The sequence below is a fragment of the Varroa jacobsoni genome, unplaced genomic scaffold (assembly GCF_002532875.2).
Source record: "Varroa jacobsoni isolate VJ856 unplaced genomic scaffold, vjacob_1.0 scaffold_1439, whole genome shotgun sequence".
Classification (NCBI taxonomy): Eukaryota; Metazoa; Arthropoda; class Arachnida; order Mesostigmata; family Varroidae; genus Varroa; species Varroa jacobsoni.
The window spans coordinates 1-16,628 of record NW_019214341.1 but is presented as its reverse complement, the minus strand read 5'-3'; the positions used below and the strand labels follow the sequence as shown (position 1 = coordinate 16,628).

The 16,628-nt window shown below is 44.0% G+C and overlaps 1 protein-coding gene across 8 annotated transcripts in view; it reads left to right on the top strand.

The window, feature by feature from the left end:
- LOC111270059 (uncharacterized) overlaps positions 1-14,942 on the top strand; it is a 68,351-nt gene extending 53,409 nt beyond the window's left edge. For 5 of the 8 annotated variants that reach the window (XM_022850060.2, XM_086972348.1, XM_086972345.1 and 2 more), the window contains 20 exons: positions 39-210; positions 514-772; positions 1,056-1,275; positions 1,617-1,789; positions 2,269-2,518; positions 2,728-2,965; positions 3,464-3,624; positions 4,137-4,414; positions 4,581-5,439; positions 5,610-6,027; positions 6,316-6,617; positions 7,013-7,576; positions 7,902-8,012; positions 8,170-8,550; positions 8,922-9,361; positions 9,783-9,960; positions 10,234-10,706; positions 10,986-11,468; positions 11,763-11,906; positions 12,203-14,942. In XM_022850060.2, coding sequence (XP_022705795.1) covers positions 39-210; positions 514-772; positions 1,056-1,275; positions 1,617-1,789; positions 2,269-2,518; positions 2,728-2,965; positions 3,464-3,624; positions 4,137-4,414; positions 4,581-5,439; positions 5,610-6,027; positions 6,316-6,617; positions 7,013-7,576; positions 7,902-8,012; positions 8,170-8,550; positions 8,922-9,361; positions 9,783-9,960; positions 10,234-10,706; positions 10,986-11,468; positions 11,763-11,906; positions 12,203-12,359 — 6,261 coding nt within the window. In that variant the 3' untranslated portion in view covers positions 12,360-14,942. Of the gene's footprint in view, positions 1-38; positions 211-513; positions 773-1,055; positions 1,384-1,616; positions 1,790-2,268; positions 2,519-2,727; positions 2,966-3,463; positions 3,625-4,136; positions 4,415-4,580; positions 5,440-5,609; positions 6,028-6,315; positions 6,618-7,012; positions 7,577-7,901; positions 8,013-8,169; positions 8,551-8,921; positions 9,362-9,782; positions 9,961-10,233; positions 10,707-10,985; positions 11,469-11,762; positions 11,907-12,202 lie in introns of those variants that run through there. The other 3 variants (XM_086972347.1, XM_086972346.1, XM_086972350.1) reach the window with 3 other exon arrangements.
- The last annotated feature ends 1,686 nt before the right edge of the window (positions 14,943-16,628 follow it).

The window sequence follows — 16,628 nt, the reverse complement described above, 5'->3', positions numbered from 1 at the left end:
GCCGATTTTTTGTTTGTTTTTGTGCGATTTGACCGCAGGTGGCTAAGTCAGTGGGTTTGGAAGCGCTAGGCGTGAACCCAGCCGCCGTTCAAGACTTCCAGCAGGAACAACTCCGCCAGCTACATATGCTGTCGACTCTGTTCGGTAGGACTCTCATTGAAAATGCGCTGCCACCCATGCCTCAGCTCAAGCAGCGTGACCCAAGTGTTGGTAAGTAGTGCATAGTAATTAATTCGACTAATGAGTTGCATTAATTGTGATGATGGTTACTCCTTTTGACATTTAGTTTAAGGTGTTTATCAAATGTTTGTCTTTCCATAAACAACTTCTTGTTTTCACTTTAACTTGACAATAATAACAATAAGAACAGGCGCATACGCAAGTCGTTTACGATGCAGACGCCACTAACAAGAACATTGGCGCGTCATTAAAGTGTCTTCATCCAAATTTTTCTACTTCTATTGTATATATATATACACATATATGTTGAGCCAGAATTGCGTATGACCGCAGGCGTCGTTGCTGGTGCCGGCGGGATATCGTCTGTCTTAAGTGAGACGTCGAGCGCAGGAGGCGGCTGTTTGTCGGAAGATGAAGAAGCCGGTTCGTCGCATTCACAAGGACGAAAATCTCAGGATTCCCGGGACTCCGATGGAGACACCGATGGAAGCCAACGGCAGACGGCAACCCCCACATTTGCCACGCTCGCGCACCCTGAAGAGCTGCTCCGAAAACCGTTACTTGTCGGATTCCGAAGAGAAACCGTTATTAAGTAAGTGTCATCCTTGAAATAGAAAACATTGGAGCTGAAAATACTTTTCTTAGTTAAACCTTTATTATTGTTATTATTATTAATAGTCGAATGGTCTGTAATGGAGTTGCTTACAGTGTAGCAAAATGTAACTAGAAAAAGCAACAGCATAAATATATGGGTTGCCTTACTCTATCTGCGTAAGACCAAGCTGTTGCTGCACTCCTCTCGATGTTCTGCTTTATAAGGAGCGTTCTAATAGTACTTGTGCACACCGATACTTATGTGTCTGATCTCTTTGCAGGAGCATTTCCAAGTTGGGTGTTCGAGGCGAGGTAACCTATTATGGACCGTGTGGCAAAAGACTAAAAAGCTATCCTGATATCAATCGGTACCTTCAGAGAAAGGGTTTCAGTGCCATCCTTGGACGAGAAAACTTTACCTTTAATAACAAGCTCAATATTGGCCATTTCTTTGAAGGTGGTCCTCCCGGTGAGGGCGGTACTCTTCTGACTGAGGCTGAGGTACTTTGAGTTGAACGAGTTATCACAGCACTGTGAAGTTCCTTCCAGCCGAATGCGTATACTTGCAGTAAATTTACTTGCCTGACTAGAACTTGAGCTTTCAAACGAGTTGGTATATTATTGTCTGGACAGTCGCCTTGGCAATAGAATCATAATTATTTTGAATTAATTTGTTTTGTACATGCGATAAGACAAGCAGACGAATTTCTGCTGTCGCCCAGCCGTTTCAGCTGTTAGATGTGCCAGTATACCCATATATATATATATATATCCATCACTGATGAGTAGAAAATGTTTCTTCAACAATTTGTTTTCTGCTGCTGTTAATTTAAATCTTCTAGATCAATCAGCGAATCGACAACCTCCGAGGCTATTCATTGTCACGGAAACGTTCCGCGATGGATCGCGCCTTCCAGAAAGAAAAAGAAAAAGAAAAAGAGCGCGAGAGACAGCGCCAAAAGGAAAAGGAGCGAGAACGTAAAAAAGAAGAACAACGACTTGAGAAGGAAAGAAGGTTAGTGGACACGTAAACCGGAATGACTTTTACTTTTTATTTTTGTCTCGTTGTTTGTATAAACTTCATCACCAAATATTCCCCTGGCTAATTTCCCTGGCTTAAGAATAATCGATTGATTATTGTTTTTTGACGAATCGTTATAGGGTGAGCAATCTCTGATTGCGTTTTGCCAATTGATAGAATGAATTAGAAATCGTTACGAACTATGACGTGATAGCCCCTTAAGTTACCGTGAAAAGAACTGTCGTTTGATTTCTGAGCAATTAGCAAATGTGTACCCTAAAACCCTTCTGTTACTAGTTAGTTTTATTTCGGATTTACCATAATCCAAAACTGTATGAATATCTCATTTCAACAAATTTCAACTTCAACAAATTCTTAATTGAATCGGTAACGATACCTTCCCACGCGCGAGTTTTTTTTAAGATCCCCTACAGTTAACCTATTGTACGCTGTCTGTTGTACACTGATAACAGACTGAAAGCCCTCGAGGAAGAAAAAAAGCGAAAGCAAATGGAGGCCGAAGCTCGTCGACAGGCCGAACTTCTAGCTAAGGCCCAAGAGCGCGAGATGCGTCGCCAGGAGGCAGCGCGCCAACGTGAGGCAGAACTGGCCAAACGGCGGGAAATGCTAGCATTGTTGGACACCGAACGTGAACGAAGGAGACAACATCTCGGCCTAATTCAAGCCCTTGTGTTACATCGGAAAGCTCGTGAACAAATGCTGGTAGGGAATCAGTTCTAGCTATAACGCCGAGAGAAACCTGCCATGGTTTTCGATCCATTAGTTGTGTTTTCTTGGTAAAAAAGCGAATAGTATGAAATGATTCGGGCTGATTATCAAAATGCTAAATTTTTGGGAATAGCGCGATTAGCTTTGACGAAAAAAAAAGTTCATCTATTATTGAGTTACATGATTTTGTCCTGGCATTTTAGCAACTGCAAGCTGCGCGAGAAGCCGCCGAAAAAGCAATGATGGTTGCCCCCGTAGCAAAGGTAGGAGATCAAGATAAGGCAGCCGTTGAAGACCTCGAACTGCCGTTGGACCCGGAAAAAGGCAAACTTCCTGGCTTGCCACGCCTCGGAGAACTTCGCGTCCCAGCTAGCGCATATGCTAACCTCCTTATGGTCGACGAGTTCCTCACAACATTCCACGACTGCATTGGCTTTAAGGGTAGGCCGTTTGGATATCGCCCTATATTATAATACTGCTATTACGAACAACCTCTGTAGGCAATTGTAATGTGCTTCCTAATAAATCATAGCAAGTACTCTGTTCAAGTAAACTACACCCAACCCCAGTTCAGCCTACTATCCCCTGTTTCTTTCTGCACTCTATCTTTGCCCTGCCTTAATCGCAGTTTACTTAATGAACCTATCGTTTATCCATCGTTAGACATGTCCCTATCACGGTGCAGTGATGACGTATTTGCTTACTAAACTCAGGACATGTAAAGCAGAGTAGGTTCGAAGCCGGGCATGCATATACGGTGCGCGTTGTGCTTGGAAAGGGCCACCAGTCGTCACCAGAAGCCATCCTTAACTAAGGTGTGCAATCCGAAACATTTTTTCACTGTTGGACGTGGCACTGCAGACAGGCGAGGATCCCCTTACATCGATCGGGGTTTTAACCAATTACCAACAACATACTAACAATTCGTTGATTAATTAGGCGATATTCCATCGCGGAGCGAGCTGGAGCGCGCGCTGGTCAACGAGCAGAGCGAGGGGGAGCTGTGCTCGCTGGTCGGCCAGCTGCTCGCCATCTGCATCCAGGACCCCGGACTGCACAACTCGCGCGATGCATCTACGTACACCGGACAACACCTTAGGGTAAGACCAAGTCACCGATGATCCGTCCAACTACTATTTCTAGCATTCTCATTGAAACTATTGATACTAGTTCTTTTATTGTCAACGTTGAGGAATATTGTATGCACATCGGTAATGATAGCGCAACAGTAACTGGGCAACTCGAAGTATTGGTGGACTAAAGCTAACAGCCAATGTCGGAAATATTGAATTAACCAAGTAAAATATTTGGGTGTAACTTGCTTATACCGGATATAGTTAAGCTAGTGCAAATGAGCTCGAGCCATATTGTTTTCAATGCTGCTCAAAGTGAGTCAGTTAATAAAAAATATAAGTCATCCAGAGCAGCGCTGAAGCTGTAGGACTTCGTAAGCGGCGTAAGTCCTGCCATGCATTCGCTTATTCACGGGGTTCTTCAATGAATGCGTAAATTTTTATGGCAAGTGTGTTAAAAGCTTGAGGCGCCGAAGAGTATAGGGGGTCGTGGTTAACGCTTCTTATTCTTAATGGATTTTTTGCACGCCTTCGAACAGGATATAACGATAAACCGGTACACGCTGACAGAAGCGCTGCGACTGTATTTCCTATCACTGGACAAAGAGGGTGCCATCTACCAGTGGGTCAGCGAGAAGCCGTTCCTTGCTTTGAATCCTACTCAAAAATCTGAGGTGGTAGCTTTCTTGTGCAACGAGCTGCTCTCAAACAAATCTGTGATCCGTCACATCGACTACTGTACAGAGCATTTGACCGTACTGCGACGCGACCGTGGTATCGTTGAAGGTGAACTCAACAAGCTTCGCGCCGTACAGAGGTAAGTCCCACGCCGCCATTTGGGCTGGACTCAGCGCCGCGAATTTTTACTGACTCACTATTTTTCCAGAATCCTAACCGGAATACGCACATATATGTAATATAATGTTGCGAAGCACTTAATTTGTATATGATTACGTTTCTTCATCTCGCCTTAATGAGTATAGGGTGCGGACGCGACGTCTGGAAGAGATCAACGCTGCCAAAGAAGCTGAAAAGAGTGCAACATCCGAAACCGACGTTAAACAGCAGCAGCAAGAATTAAGCACAGGAAACAATCCAACTTCTGCTACGGCATCCGCTTCGGATGAGGCCGGCTCGAACAGCCAAGACGAATCAGCCAGCCAGTCAGCTACTTCGGAAGGCAAAAACTCTAACAGCAGCAGCAGCAGCAGCAGTAGCAGCAGCAGCAACAGCAGCAGCAACAACAACATCAATAATAATACTAACGGCAGTGGCAACAGCAGTAACTCATCGGCGACAACAGCCGCAGGTGTATCAGCACCTGGCATCACAATAGCGTCCACATCGGCCGCTGTAACAACGGCTAGTGCATCCACGACCACAACGGCCTCGTCGATCTCGACCACCATAGTCAATAGCACATCAGCAGCAGTCTCTACAACGGTAACAACAGTTGTGACCTCGACACCAATTATAATCGGCGCGCCAATCAGTGCTGCGGCCATGGTCAGTAACGCTATCGTGAATAACGACGACGACCAGATCGATGCTAAGGTCGCCAAAATGGAACAGACACAATGTGATCTGTCAAAAAAGATCCTCGAGACTGCGGCCGCCATCCGGTCGACGATGCTTGGCCAGGACAGATACCGCAGACGATTCTGGATTCTGGCGCAGAATGGTGGAATCTACGTAGAATCGCTCGAGTCAGCGGAGCAGGAGGGCCTGGGTGATTTCGACGCGGATATGCTGAGTGTTAGCGACGAAGACGAAGATGACGAACGGGAGAAGGAAGCTAATGCTACGATAAGCGTCAACGGCTCGACTAAGCCCAGCCCAATGGTGAGCTAAAACGCTGAGCAAAAGCAATTGGAATTGTGTGAAAATATGACCAGTATATAGGGGTACTTTAGGCACATTAATTGCTTTTTTGATTTAATTCTAATTTGAGACTTCCTGTTTGTCTTACTAAACAAGCTTAACGTCGACACTCTATTGCTTTACCATTGTAGGAGGTCAACGAGGAGGGTTCTCAGGAAAAATCTTCAGATGTTAAAGCTGGATCAAGGTGTGATCTAGTGAAGGTGGAATCAGAAAAAAACAAAGACGAACCGACAGCGGATAACGATAAAGAGAATGAGCTCAAAGACGAGAAACTACTCATGGACAGCAATCAAGACCGGGTTGATACGAAGGCTGAAGCTAAACAGGAATCAGCTAAAATGGAAACTGATGCTAAAATGGAGGACCAGGAAATTGATAAGGAAGGCGAGACAAAGCAGTCGAAGCAGCAGGAACAAATCGCTATGAAAATCAAGTCAGAAGATGGACCCGCTGCCGCTAAGGCTGAAAAGATGGACATAGATAGGAAAGATGCTATCGAGGATATTGCCACGCACAAGACCAAGGAGGAGGTGTCCTGCATGCCTGGTAAGAAAGCCTAATTTGTCGACTTTTAGAATATTAGAACTATCTGTAGGCTCAAGTGAAGCCTTGAAGTTTGCCCAGTATGATTGGTACTAATACATTTGAACCTGAGCTAAAACTATTCAGAAACGTTACAACTCACATTGATTTATTAGAATACGCATATTATTGTATTCAAAACGTGATCACTAGGTAAGAGATGCAAATCAATTAGCAGCGGTTACTAAAGAACTATGCGTAGTATCTGTTGATTTTTTTTCAACGAATTTATTCAATGTTTACGTCCCTCAGCAGCCTCCACGCCAACGACCTCTTCGGAAAATTCGACAGCGTCATCGGCATCAACTGAGGAGAAACAGGAGAATAATGGCCCAGTAAAATCTGAGCCGACGGCCCCGAATGCAGCCGCACAATTCGTTCCACTTCCGACGACAAGCCCCACGCCCACGGCTACCCCGGGGATGAACCCAGCAGACCCCGCTACGCAGATGGCGGCCGCATTACGGGCGATGGGTATTCAAGGCGATATGGCGCAGCTCCTCCTTGCGAACCCGTTCTTTGCCTCGATGCTCGCCACGACAATGCTAATGCAGGTGTGTACCAGTTAATCAGTAGATGTCGATATGACATTTCAGGTATTCGTGTGGAATCCATTCTTGGAGTGCCTCGCGAGATTTCGGCTCTGGAGCCTTTTTTTCAGAGGTTGCCACGGAAACAGTGTGGCAAATGCATCTGGATTCGAGCCAAGAAATCTCGCCTATAAATTATAATAGGCTGTATCTTAAGACAAAGAATGGTACTTAATCAGTGCTGATCTACGTAATGATTCTGAAGACAATACTTTTTAGGACAATGGAAAGTGCCTCCATAAGTACATAAACAAAAGCTTGTAACAATGAGCAATGATATGTAGAAACTTCGCTTGATTATGTAATAACAAAATCAATGTGTTCGTTCTTCCCTCCATCTTCTTTGTTCGAAATTTTAGGGAGGCAATATGGCTAACATGGCTACGATGCTTGGCCAGCTCCAGCAGCTCATGGCCATGCAGAGGGGCGCCCTTGCTGGAGGCGCTTCTGGGGTAGCGACAGGGCTGCCACCAGGCGTTGTTCCTGTCGTCACCCCGGGAGTCGTCACTGCTCCGGGCGTAGTCACAGCGACCCCCTCTGGAGTGGTGGCCACGGCCCCGGGAGCAGTCGCTATCCCAACAGTAGCCACTCCTCAGGCATCTGTTGCGGCGACAGCGGCAATCTCCATTGCAACAACCCTCACACCTACGGCGGCTATATCGCCAGCAGTCACAACCACTCCGGCTACAACACAGCCGGCAAACGCTTCGCCGCCGATTCCCGCAACCGTTAACACGACCGTGTTAACCAACGGAATTCAGTCACCTGTTCCGCAATCACAACAGACGTCAGCCAGTAGCCCCGTGGTGGCAACTGCTGCGCCGGTAAATGCCGGTACAGCGACCTCCTCAGTGGTACAACAAGTCGTTGTGCCGGTTTCGGCGACAGGAAGCATGGCCGCAACACCTGCGGGAACTACACAGGTACGGAAAACCGCAAAGGTACAGAAAAGGTTTCGTTTGTGCAGATGTGTTTTATATGTGTAGGTTTGTTTTGCCGAAATTTTACTACACGGTCGTGTAGTCAATGCAGTAGAATCTCTGGGGGGACAATATCGTTTTCCACTGTGACACACAGAAGGCACATCCAAATGCAGAACAGCAATACAAGGCAAAATGAAAATAAGTTGCGTATAATCGAACAGTGGGAAGCTAAAATACTGTGAAAACTAATTTAGATGTTCTTCGGCTCAAATTCTTGCGGGAAGGTATTATCAATTACTTGTTTTTGCCATCTCCAACAACTTAGGGCGAACAGGGTGAGGCGAACGTAGTACGACGCTGGTTCAACATATTACCCCGGGAAGGATGCGACGGAACATGCCGGTCAGATGATGCCACCGAAGATGATAAGGACGAGGTGGGCTATCATCGCCATTATTATTATTAATATAGTTTCTAGTCTAAGTAAAGTCCATTTGTTTGTATACTAAATAATTTAGGGGTGCGCATTCAGTCGACTTAATACAATAGAAGAAAAACGCACTCATAATGATTAATTGTATATTATCCATTAGCAGGACGACGACGAGGAGTCCGTCGATGATTCGACGACTGAAGGAAAGCACCTCCAGAGCATTCCTCATCTGTTACGCAAGGGCTGGTGGAAAATTACCAAACGTACTGAGCTGGACGCTATCTACAATGCCCTCCACACGGGCGGATATCGGGAAAAATATCTAGCCGATTCGCTAAGCAAAGTATTAATGTACAACCCAGACGGAATTCCGTTCGGACTGAAGGGCGATCCGAGGGATCCCCTTAACGATCTTGATTTGCCGCTGCCCTCGCCGGACTACGAAGATCAATGGGACCGTAAGGTGGCGCTGCGAATCGAGATGGATATGCTCAATGAGATTAACGTACTTCAGGAACGCATTCTACAGGCCAGCATGCAGGTAATGTACAGAACGCTCCTTTTATCTTAAGCAAAAAATGTATGGGCTGTGAAGATCTTCAATCACAGGCACAGCTTCGATCGGCTTGTCCTGCAAACAACTTGAGTTGTTTTGACACTCACTAGCACAGCCAATTTCTATTAGATACATTTAATTTGGCGAAAGGCAGCTTAATGATGATACCATCTGTTCTGGAATTCGGAGTCAATTAATTTCGAATTGGTAATTATCGCCAATGGCAACGATGTGATGTTAATAACTGTTGCCGTTTTTCTGGTTATACTTTCGCATCATCACTGTGAATATATGAATCCGTTTTTTTTTGACTCTAAAAGAACATTTTTTTAAAAATGATTCATTCTTACTCACAGGTTCGGGGTGCACGGAACGACGAAGAGGACGACACAGGCGTTCCGCAAGATCCCAGTGATCCCGCATGGATGGCCAGCTCGACGTTCCTCATACACAATAAATACATCCGAAAAAAGGAAGAGAAGGCCCGGGCGTTGGCAAGAAAGCGAAATCCACCGAGCAGTCACAAGAAATCGTCGAAGGATCGACGGGCACGGCAGGAAGCGATTGAGCGAGCCGCCAGGGAGCTGGCCGCAAAAATGTTGAGCCAACAAAACGAAGAGAAGGTAGACGCGAGCGGAAATCCTCTGCCAGGACCAGGCATCAACGGGCAGGTCGACGAGAATGAGTCTGACTCTGACGAGTCGAAACCGCCCACTCCACCGCCGCCGGGAGTGCGAAATCCTGTGGCTGTGGCAATCGAACGTCTCCTTAATCTCGAGGCATCGATTGAAAAGAGGTATGTACGACACAAGTTGGATGTTTTATTGCGCGACCAAAGCGTTAATGAAACATACAAATTTTTACTAGTCTATATACGTTCAGATGACGTAAAGGGCCGGACAAGCACCTCTTCGCAGTTTGAGAGTCTTTATAATTAGTTTTTTTTTTTACAGTCGTTATTACTACATTTTCCTCCTTTAACCAATGCAGCCTGACGATTCTGAAACTATTAAGTGGCTTTTTTTCAAAGAGTTATATGACTCCTGCCTCATCCTGGATGAATGCAACAAAATGAAAGAGATATTCCATGAGCCATTCAAGGAGAGGGTAAGGTAAACACCAGGCACACCTGTTGTATATATGTGCAACAATGTGGTGCACATATCACCCACATTAAATAACCTCTTGGCTTTATGTTTATCTATTTTTTGGTGCAGATATCTCCGTCCACCTCTGGGTCGAGGTCAGGTGCCTATACCTCATGGGCCGACAACTGCCAGCTCGACTCGAGGCGGCTTCAATCACCGAGACGAGAAAAAAGATGAGGAAGACAATGTTTCGAGAGAATTGAAGAGATGGCGAGACGGAGTGGCCAAATGCACATCGGCCGCACAGGTACATAGTCATTTTGAAGATCATTAATGAGTGACTTTTAGTCTCCTCTAGCGTTCCACCGCTTAGATATCCACCAACTCGAGCGAGTCATGACATTTTCCGTGTGCTCGAGACCAAAGGCTAAGTTAAACTAGGCATAGTAGAGAAGCAACCCAATACTTAATTCAATAATCAGTTTGAAACTATCTAGATTATCATCTGCTTATATTTCTAACCAAACAAATAAACATTTGCTTATTTTGATCATCTCGGTATGTTTGCTATCACGCATAGCTACATTTATGCCTGATGCAACTCGAGTCCTGCGTCGCATGGGAAAAATCCATCATGAAGGCAAATTGTCAATTCTGTGGGAGCGGCGACAACGAGGCGTCGTTATTGCTCTGCGACGCCTGTGATAAGGGATACCACACTTATTGCTTTAAGCCAAATGAAATGATCGTCCCACCAGGCGATTGGTTCTGTTTCGAGTGTATTAACTCAGTCAATCAGCTGAACAAAGTATGTGTAGTGTGTGGCAAACCGGGAAACACCAAAATGGCCCAGTGTGATCTCTGTCCAAAACTGTTCCATCCGCCGTGCGTTGGACTACAAAAAGTCCCCCCGAAGAAATGGACCTGCGTAGCTTGCACGGTTCCACCGGCATTGACTGGCAATGGCGGTACGAATAATTCAGGATCAGGTGATACGCCTGCTGCTGATGGGGAGCAGCCCCCTGCCCCAAAAAAGAGATCGTCTTCATCCAAGTAAGTTAGCAGCCCATTTACGTATAGAGACTTAGTGATACCAGGAAATAAACAAATGAATAAGCGATATAACTTCACGACAGATATGATTATGACTTAAAAAACTTAGCAGTATGCTAAAAACTTTTTGCTAAGCACCTACTCAGTTTAATAGATATAAGTTCGAGTAGTCTTTCAATTCGCATTAGTTTGTTTGACGTGCGAGTTTAGTATATTCATTCGACCACCATTGATTCACATCGATGATTTTCCCTCATTATCCCTTTTCTATTCCCATAGAGGTCGACCTTCAAAAAGCAAAAAGACATCTGCTGCGGCCCAAGCGGCCGCGGCAGCAGCTGCAGCGGCGGCTGTTGCCGCAACAACAGTCGCTACAGGTTCTGCTGAGCAACCGGTGAGCAACGGCAACGGAGTAGACGACTCCAGGGACTCGAAGGATTCGAAGGAAAGCGGTGGCGGCGGCAGCGCTGCGGTCGCTGGTGCAAATAACGCCAACACCAGCGCCACTTTGAATAGCGCCGCTGGAACAGGTGGTGGAGCACCAAAGGAGTCCACCACTACGAATCCTCCAATCACGACGAATACTCCAGTCGGAGAAGCGCCCGCTGCAGCCGTAAAGGAATGCAAGGATAACGCTACTAATGTGAAAGACAGGGAGAAGGATAAGGACAAGGATTCGAAGCGCAACCGGAGGAGTCGGGCGAGTGCCGCCTCGCTTAAAAAACAGCATCAAGCGTCGGAACGGGCGCTGGGAGAGTGCAAGTAAGTTGTCATCGGATTTAGCTAGAGAATGGTGACGAATTGGGACAAGTCTTCAAACAAAAAACAAAAAAAAATTGATATACTCTTTCGCAAAAGAAGAATACGAGTATGCAACGTTCTATTGTTCGCATCTATTGTAAGCTAGACCTTTTTAAACACGTTTTAAGAAGGGATATTCAAAATGGGGGTATTGAATGTCAGTGTTGTTAATGATATTTCACATGATATCAACGAAAGAAATGCTTGTTTTGTAGTGGCAGAATTAAACGATATGTTTTCCTGTTTGTTGTTCAGGACATTGTTAGATGAGATGTGTGGACACGATGCTTCTTGGCCTTTCCTGCTCCCGGTTAGTCCTAAGGAGTGCCCGACCTATCGGAAGGTCATTAAGCGTCCAATGGACTTGCAAACCATGCGCACAAAGATCGAGTCCGGGGTGTAAGTGTTATTGTAGTACGATACGACCCCTCGAGTCGGTCGTATCAGACTATATTTATCCCATGTAGTCAATACAAAGAAGTCGTTTGAATCGTTTCTCAACTGCTGCATTGTTCAATTCCTGAACAGCATAAAATTGGCACAAACAAATTACACGTGGCCATCAGACACATGTAGATGAATTCCCAGTTCTTCTAGCCCCTCAAATATCTTTGGTGCCTCGAGAAAATTATTTAGATAATCATTTTATTCTTGGTATGTAATATCTTCATATTTTTGCTTGGTATCAATTTTAGATACAATAACTGCGAAGATTTCGCTGACGACGCTCGGCTCATGTTCACCAATTGTGAGACGTTCAACGAGCATACGTCACCGGTCGGCAAAGCTGGCCGTAAACTCAAACAGTTCTTCGAAAAGCGTTACAGCGACGTCCTCGACTCCAACAGCTAATCGCTTTAACGGCTCAAGATCCTGATCAGCCACTCATGGCCCTGGTCGCGTTTTGCATTTTCACTGGCCTCATCCTTGAGCCTCGTCCGTTTGTATCCTTTGGAAAATGATGACTCAACGTCGAGTAAAATTGTGGCTACGTTCGAAGTAGAAATCTTTGGGTAAACCTGCTGATGAATCGAGCAACCGATGAATTCATTTCGTCGAAGTCAGACTGCAGAGTGCACAGGATTTCTACGAAACAAAATACAGTCACAGGACCTTCGCCATAAAAAAAATGAGTCCATATTGCGCAGTCGCCCTTGCTCAGCCGATGCTCAGGTAGCGCGTATGTTGTAGGACCTGCTGGAAATTGTTAATGAACTGCAAAAACAGCAATAGATGACAGAAATGGCAAAAACTAGTGGGTGAAAATTACCTGGATACTGGAAAAACTAACACAAGTCAAACGGAATCGCAAATTTTTGTCATTCGCTCTTCCGAGCTTCAGCTCTGCTGTAAGAGCAGCACAATAGATTACATATATATAAAATAGTAGAATTTTCTTTGGTCTACGAACTCGACAAATTTCTGCTTCGAATCGTGTCGCTTCGTACAAATCAGGTCTGATTTTGCACCACCTTTGTTTGAGGTCATATAGTACTATAATTTAACACTGATGCCCATGCTATTGACGATGGTCCCATAGACGAAAGGATATAAGCGGAGATGCGATCTTGGTTAGACAAAAACACTCCGACAGGTGATATACAACAGTAATAGCTAAATGAAGAATCAACCGTGAATACCTCGACGTAGGGTTATTATTGTTATTCTTCAACCATTTTATGGTCTGCAGTATGCACCATATTGGCTGCAGTTCTGTCTGGGCGCGTACCTGAGATGGTTTGTGCTCTCCTACGCAGCTGATGGGACGAACGGTCAAATGTAGGCTATGTACCATGTAGGTAATTAGCAGGTCATCATCACCAACTGCGGCTGCGGCAGTAGAAAAACAATGCAACAGTAACCAGACGAAACGATACAAATTTAGATGAACGGGGAAAGGCTGTTCCACAGATCTCGCATATGAAGGCCGTTCGCTACCATCGAAAAGATTGATTAAAAGAAGATGTCAATAGCAGGATGAGGTAATAGCGGTTCACGGTTATATATATCGTACCTAATATAAAGCGATGAACTATTACAGCATAATGATTATTATATATATATTATAGTATAGCAAGAAGGCAATTTCGAATTCATAGTGACTAGGATATATATATATATATATATATATATATATAGGGAGAAAGAGACGGAGATAATAACAGAGTAAAATAATAGTAATAAAGGTAATGGTGGCAGAAATAATAGCATTGATAACTATGGTAGGCGTAGTAGTTGAACATTTTCAGACATGTAAATGTTGTACTTAATCGGCTGTGAGAGAGAAGGAACTTTAGAGAATTAGTTGGCTACAGAGGTAATTACATGAGCGTACATTAATATAATTATTGTGTACGTTCCCTGAACCCGAAACTATCTAATGTGTCCTGAATTGACGAGAGCATATATAAATAATAGATACAATTGAAGACAACTGATATACACCAGAAACATCTACAAATGTACGATAAAGCCAAGTGTAGGATGAACATTATATTTAAAATCGTCCAAATATATATATATATATATATATATATATATATATATACGCAGTCAATAACATACATTTAATTAAATATAACAAGAAGATGTAAGACCCACGACTGACGCATTCTCAGCGGTTAAATGTCTACTGTTTGGCGTTTGAAGAAAAAACAAGTTCGATCCGCTGCTAACGCGAACCCTATTGTTCGAGTCCAACCTATTAGGCAACAAGGGTTAGGAAATGCACAAGGACTTACCGGTGTGGTGAGAAAAAAACCCCTATGGGGTAAGCAGCTTACGAGTGTAGACTGCATATAAAATAGTAATCTATTTAGTCCGCTGGCTTCAATGTGCGTGGCTATATGCGTCCAGTTGTAACTTTCGACAACTGTTTTCGGAGGCGCAACGTAATGGGGAGGTAATGCATCAATTGAAATGCGATGAGAAGAAACCGTATAACAGTGCAGCAGGCAGATAGGCGTAAATGATTTTATTTTCGGAGAATCTATTTTGGTTTCTCACACCGTTTAGAAGTTGGGAACCCGAGACCGAAATATTCTGGGAATTGTAGAGGTGGTACGACGCCGTGTAAACGAGGGGGTGCGCTTAAGCCAGGGGTTACGCGTAATTGAGGTTTAGCGGTTTAATGGTTTAGCGTGCCGACGTTAACTGTGCATGGTTGATGATCGATACCGGAGGGATTGTTGACTACATGAATATATTCAGAGGAGCGTATGGAACAGGTATGAGAAAAATTCTCCTGATTCGTGCTATGGCTCATCATTACAATGACGAATTGTTTACTAGATTTGAATTTCAAAGCTGATTTGAGTGACTCTGCTGCTAGTACTGATGCGTTATGTCCCGCCCACCAACTAAAAGTCACAGTAAAAAATTAAATTGAACGTGTATGTACATATGGTAAATATATATGAAAAGATTTAATTTGGAGAGGTAAGTTTGGTATATGAATCACAATAATTAGACATGGTAATTGATCTCGGTATACGCATGATATATGTAAGTTTATGTCTGGACACATAGGTAGATAGGATAGTGCAGCAGGTAAATACGAAGAACTTGAATTGAGCGCCGATCCATAATTAATGGCCGACATATAATGGTGACTGCGCGCAATAATGATGCAAATGGTAGCTAACCTCATATATTTCATTTATGTAAAAAATAATTCTATTCTGTCACGGTTAGAATCTGCCATTTTGTCGTAATTTCATGACGAATAGAAATTCGTGATACTTACGTTTGCTTTTCGTTAAGACCTGGGGTTTCGCTAACTTGTTTTTCTCTAGTAATCTGATTGACTAATTATCGCATAGGTTCTTAGCAACCAGAGTTATTTGACGTTAAAATATCAACAGCGGGCATAACAATAGCCGTTGAAGCTACTATAGTATAGGGTAGCATATAAAAATAGTTAGTTATACTACTAGTAAGAATCATTCATAATTAGAATATGGATATTATATCCCAGTAATAGGAATAGCATTATTAATCTTGATAGATAGATGCGGTGGCGTCTGCCGAAAAAACGCGGTGATTCTTTTTGAGAGGCAATTGTATGGGTAATTATAATAACAGCAATTAATAGTTATTCAAACTGTGCATAAGCTTATTATATAGTTAGACAAGAGTATGTGTCAGACAATGTGCCGCGACGGGGGTAGAGTATCTAGATTGACTTCAGTGTTTATCTTCGCATCTATGCCGGATGCCGGAGGCACTGTCGAGTGTTCATACAGTAGACAAAGATATAATAACGTGTGCGGGGGTAGTGATTGAAGTTTATACTATACTTGCCCCTCGATGAGAGATGGCGAGAGAGCGGTAGGCATAACTGAACGTCGCGTGCTTCTGTGGGTGATTTTACAAGCTTGAGGGTTTTCATGCTTGGCTAAGATGAATTTCTATTCATTTCGACTTGTTGATTTTTCATTTTCGTGGTAGTGTTAATACCCCATAGTGGTAACCATTCAAATAAAATTGACTGCGATCAAAATATCGAAACGATGGCGGGCATGATTGCCGTAACGGATAGCGTCATAAAGTGCAGTATAGTCCCGGTGCATGAACGCATGCGTTATGGATGACGAACGGAAGAGGACGAAAAGGAAGCAAACGATATGAAACAATTTAAAAGACAGTTTAGGTCCCCGGGAAAGGACGAATCTTCTCCCCTGTGCGCTAAACAGAGCTAAGAGATAACATAAAAGATATCTCAACTAGGCGAAAAAGTCAGAAAAAGCACGATGCCGAAGAGAGCTAAAATGTCGTAAGTTCATGAGCGCTTGCTGCAATCGCTATACAGCGCCGAACTGGATCGTTATCAGATGACTCACGATGATAGTGATGTAGTGTCTGCAGTACACTCTGGCACAAAGCGTAAAGGGCGTGAGGTAGTTGATAAAATATTGTATAGAGTCAAGCTAACGTTAGGTTTATAAAAGTTTGTGGTCGCCTAAGATGGAACTGACGGTAAACCACAACCGCGCAGAGGTAGGCGTATCGATGGGGGTGCCGACCAATAGGTCGGTCCAGCTGGCTTTGTCTATTTGCGTGATAATACGTTAACATGGTAGAAACTACTGCGATGAATGGTGAGTAAATAACTTAATGAGG